Source organism: Limulus polyphemus, unplaced genomic scaffold (genome assembly GCF_000517525.1).
Source record: "Limulus polyphemus unplaced genomic scaffold, Limulus_polyphemus-2.1.2 Scaffold3711, whole genome shotgun sequence".
Lineage (NCBI taxonomy): Eukaryota > Metazoa > Arthropoda > Merostomata > Xiphosura > Limulidae > Limulus > Limulus polyphemus.
The window spans coordinates 92,340-96,921 of NW_013669321.1; the positions used below are offsets into that span (position 1 = coordinate 92,340).

At 29.7% G+C, this 4,582-nt stretch overlaps 1 protein-coding gene across 1 annotated transcript in view; it reads left to right on the forward strand.

Annotated features, from left to right (window-relative positions):
- The window catches only part of LOC106469892 (twitchin-like), a gene marked incomplete at its 5' end in the record, with an annotated part of 114,304 nt that overhangs the window by 92,003 nt on the left and 17,719 nt on the right, over window positions 1-4,582 (forward strand). Inside the window, 7 exons of the mRNA XM_013930413.1 lie at window positions 67-165; window positions 505-585; window positions 910-1,015; window positions 1,646-1,763; window positions 2,081-2,253; window positions 2,926-2,971; window positions 3,684-3,738. Of these exons, the coding sequence (XP_013785867.1) occupies window positions 67-165; window positions 505-585; window positions 910-1,015; window positions 1,646-1,763; window positions 2,081-2,253; window positions 2,926-2,971; window positions 3,684-3,738 (678 nt within the window). The remainder of the gene's footprint in view (window positions 1-66; window positions 166-504; window positions 586-909; window positions 1,016-1,645; window positions 1,764-2,080; window positions 2,254-2,925; window positions 2,972-3,683; window positions 3,739-4,582) is intronic.

Genomic DNA, 4,582 nt, shown 5'->3' on the forward strand with positions numbered 1-4,582 from the left:
AAAAACATCCGTTTATTGTTGTTCAAATAATAAGAGTTTGATATCATGCATCTGATTTTAACAAAGGGATTCTCCTATATTAAGTTAGCTGGAGTTCTTAATTATTTTTATTTCTGCAGAAAACGAATGACCAGCCATGAGTGTTTGGAACATCCTTGGCTGAAGGTGAGTAGTATATGTAGTTTGTGTTTGCATCAACTGTTTACATGAAGGTTACTAATTGTACAGCTAGCTACTTTCAGGTGTTAGCTTTGTATTCCTAAAAAAAGAAATTGTATCAATTATGTACTCTTTAACGTTTTTGCATTTGTATTAAATCTTATTTTCGAGTTTCTGGAGTAAATCCATTTAATTTTTTTAGGTGCCTGAAATTATTTTTTTTTCTTTAGTTTTTTTTGTACCTTAAAATTTTTGTTTGCATTCTCTGCCTTTTTCTTTTAGAGTGTTAAGCTTAGATGAATAATGCATTATAAAGTTGGTAAAATGTAATTCATTTGTTTCCAGGGTGACATCAAGGATGCTCCAACTATTCCAATTCCTTCCAGAAAGTACATGGCTCTTCGAGATCGCATCCGAGCAAAATATGTAGGTGTTATGCTCTATCGCTTCCTATTGAGTTTTTGTTTTAAAACATGATATTTATTTAATTGATAAGTGTAAAAGTAAATATAACTGAAAATTATATCAGTTATGAAGCAACTCTCCGAACTGTTAATAGATTATGTGATTTGCTTTGACAGATAAAAGTTTCACTAAAGAATGTTACTTACAAACATACAGTGTTTCTAAATCATTTGGTTAATTATAATGCTTGTAAACATTTTAAATATTATGTCATACATATGTATATGCTTATTAGATACAGGTTCGTGTGTACATCGTTAGTTTTTTTGTGTAATAATATTTTAGGGAGATTACTGGGATGCATGTCTACTGCCCTTTGGTCATATTGCCAACTACAGTTCACTTAGAAAACTACAAAAAGATAAATATAGAATTCAAGACTTCTACATCGGTAAGTCTTACTATAATACACTACTTTTACTGTAGTAACTTTTCCTTATGAATATACATGATCAACTTCTCTTGTTAATTATTTATGGTAAAGTTGTGTCGATAAAATATCAGTTGTTATCATGGTTAGTAGCCTATATGATCACCTGATTCTAATTATTCATTAATTACTTTTTACTACTTTTACTGTAGTAACTTTTCCTTATGAATATACAGGATCAAGTTCTCTTGTTAATTATTTATGGTAAAGTTGTGTCGATGAAATATCAATTGTTATCATGGTTAGTAGCCTATATGATCACCTGATTCTAATTATTCATTAATTACTTTTTACTACTTTTACTGCAGTAGCTTTAACTTAAAAAATATGAATTTTAATGTAATAAGTCCTACCTTTAAATAAAAACCATTACTTGTGCAGCAAGTTCTGTTTTTCAATATGCTATTTCTCCTGTTGTAAGCTATATTTTATGGCAACAATTTTAATTCTAATAAAGTCTGTTAAAAGTTCCACAAGTTATTTCACTGTAGTAATTTTGTAAAATGTTTAATGACTATTTCGTTGTCACTTTTCCGTGTCTGTCCTACTAAAAACGTTGAAGTAACAAATTGATTTTGTTTTTAATTTTAGACTCACGGCAAGCTGCTCCAAGGTTTGTGATTCGACCACAGAGTACATTTGCATATGAGGGTCAAGCAGCTAAGTTCTACTGCCGAGTGATTGCTGCAGCACCTGCAACTGTTACATGGTAAGTGTCAGGCTCTGTTCTGAATCATGATAGACTAGAAGGTCTTGTAAATTAAAGAATTACAACAGAGCTAAGTACAATAATTTTTGTTAATATTCTTCTTGAATGCTTACTCACATTGCTGTCATACATTCTCTTATAGCTTTGGTTCTGAGATCGCAAAAGAAATGGGAAATTTAGTGTTATTACAGTTGTTGGTAGTTGTTTAATGTTACTGTACTATAGGTGTGCTATGTTTATTGGAACTATAATATGAGTTTATACTATTTTTCTTCATATTTATGTCTTTCTGACCTTAGCTGTTATAAATGTTTTAGGTTCAGAGAAAATGAAGAACTCAGGCAAAGTGTAAAGTTCATGAAGAGGTATGAGGATAATGACTTTTACTTCATCATTAACCGATGTAAAATTGATGATAAAGGGGAGTATATTATCAAGGCTGAAAACCACTATGGCTTTAGGGAGGAACCAGTTTTCCTTAATGTACAGTGTGAGTATTAAATAGCTAAAAAAAATATTTTTATAATTTTATCATTAGATTAAACCATGCCTGCCAGTGGTATGTCTGCAGACTTACAATGCTAGAAACCGGGTTTCGATACCCGTGGTGGGCAGAGCACATTGTGTAGCTTTGTGCTTGACTTCAAACAATAACAACAACAGATTAAACCAAATTTCCTACATTTGTTTGTAGTTTATAAATAACTTTTGTATAAAACTTACTTCAGACTATTTATTAATCTATGGCTTATAGTTTGATTTATACTGTAGATTAATAATGGTGTCATATTTTGTAAGTATAAAATTGGTAAGTGTTACTGTTGAGATTGTTTTTAGAATTAACTGTTATGTGAAGCATAAAAATATATTTTTCAGTGATTTTATAACTTTGGTATAACAACAGTAGTAAATTATTGCATATCCTACTTTTTTCAGTTTCAATTGTTACATTACAAAACCTTTTATCAGTGTTATCCAAAAATTGCTCTGTTTAGATTATCTTTTATTTTTTATCTAAATTTTAAATTAATGTTGTTGTTTTTAAAAAAAGACTGTAAATTATTTTTTTTCTTGTATTTTAATATTCACACTCATTAATGTTTTTTTTAATATAAATTTACAATAAAAATTCTAAACATTTTCATGAACTTCTTTTCTACAGCAATCCCGAAAGAAATTCCAAAAATAAAACTTGATGAACCTATTAGGTAGGAGATTTTTAGTGTGATTTATGTTGACTGGTGAATATTTCACATTTAATTAATAAACAACAAATGCTACAAATGTTTTACTCTTACACTTACTTAATATTAAAGAACTGTGCTCCTGAAAAGTCAAAATGTTGAACAAAAACAAATATCACTTTGCTAATTTAGTTTCAAAAGCTCAGTCTTTACGTTTTGATATTACAAGTTGTTTAGAAATAAATATATATATTAATGGTTGAAAAAACTAGAGAAAGAAGTAAAATGGAAATTTGTGTCTAATACTTATACACAATACTCAATATGTTTTTATTGTGTTTAAACTTGAAATAGTTTTGTTGGGGCTAATTTTTACATTGTGTTTAAACTTGAAATAGTTTTGTCGGGACTAATTTTTACATTGTGTTTAAACTTGAAATAGTTTTGTTGGGGCTAACTTTTACATTGTGTTTAAACTTGAAATAGTTTTGTTGGGGCTAATTTTTACATTGTGTTTAAACTTGAAATAGTTTTGTCGGGGCTAATTTTTACATTGTGTAATTATACTTATATTTTAAGTTTCTATGAAAGGGTCTTACATTTACCACATTAGTTTTGATATTAGCTGGAACTAGTGCCTTGTAAGACTTTAAGTTGAAATCCTGTAAATATATACGTATGTACAACACATATTGGGTTTTTAGTAGTTTTTTTTAACATGCAAACTTATGTATAGGTCCAGTAGCAGGGATAGTGAATGTAAGAATATACATGGTAACATGCTATTACAAGTACTAATGTAAAAATTGACTTATAGTTGATGTAAATTTGTGCCTGTTAACAGTATATATATAAGTATGTTATTTAACCGTTTGTAAAAATTAGCCCCAACAAAACTATTTCAAGTTAAACCACAATGTAAGAATTAGCCCCAACAAAACTATTTCAAGTTTAAACATTTCCCTTACTCCTTCTTCCTCGTCAACAATCTCCGAATAAAGTCTTTTGCTTGGTCTGACACAAAAGCAAATGCCTCTTCATCAAACTCCCAATCACAAGCTCTCACATTCTTCAAAGTCTCAACATCATTATCACCGGCAAATGGAGACAAGCCGCTCAACCTATATTTAAAACACCATCACCTTAGTGTTCTATACAACTAACACATAAATATTCAGGACTGCCATATAACTACATTATAGTCCTACATTAAAAACACCATCACCTTAGTGTTCTATACAACTAACACATACATATTCAGGACTGCCATATAACTACATTATAGTCCTACATTAAAAACATCATCACCTTAGTGTTCTATACAACTAACACATAAATATTCAGGACTGCTATATAACTAATAGTCCTACATTAAAAACACCATCACCTTAGTGTTCTATACAACTAACACATACATATTCAGGACTGCCATATAACTAATAGTCCTACATTAAAAACACCATCACCTTAGTGTTCTATACAACTAACACATACATATTCAGGACTGCCATATAACTAATAGTCCTACATTAAAAACACCATCACCTTAGTGTTCTATACAACTAACACATACATATTCAGGACTGCCATATAACTAATAGTCCTACATTAAAAACACCATCACCTTAGTGTTCT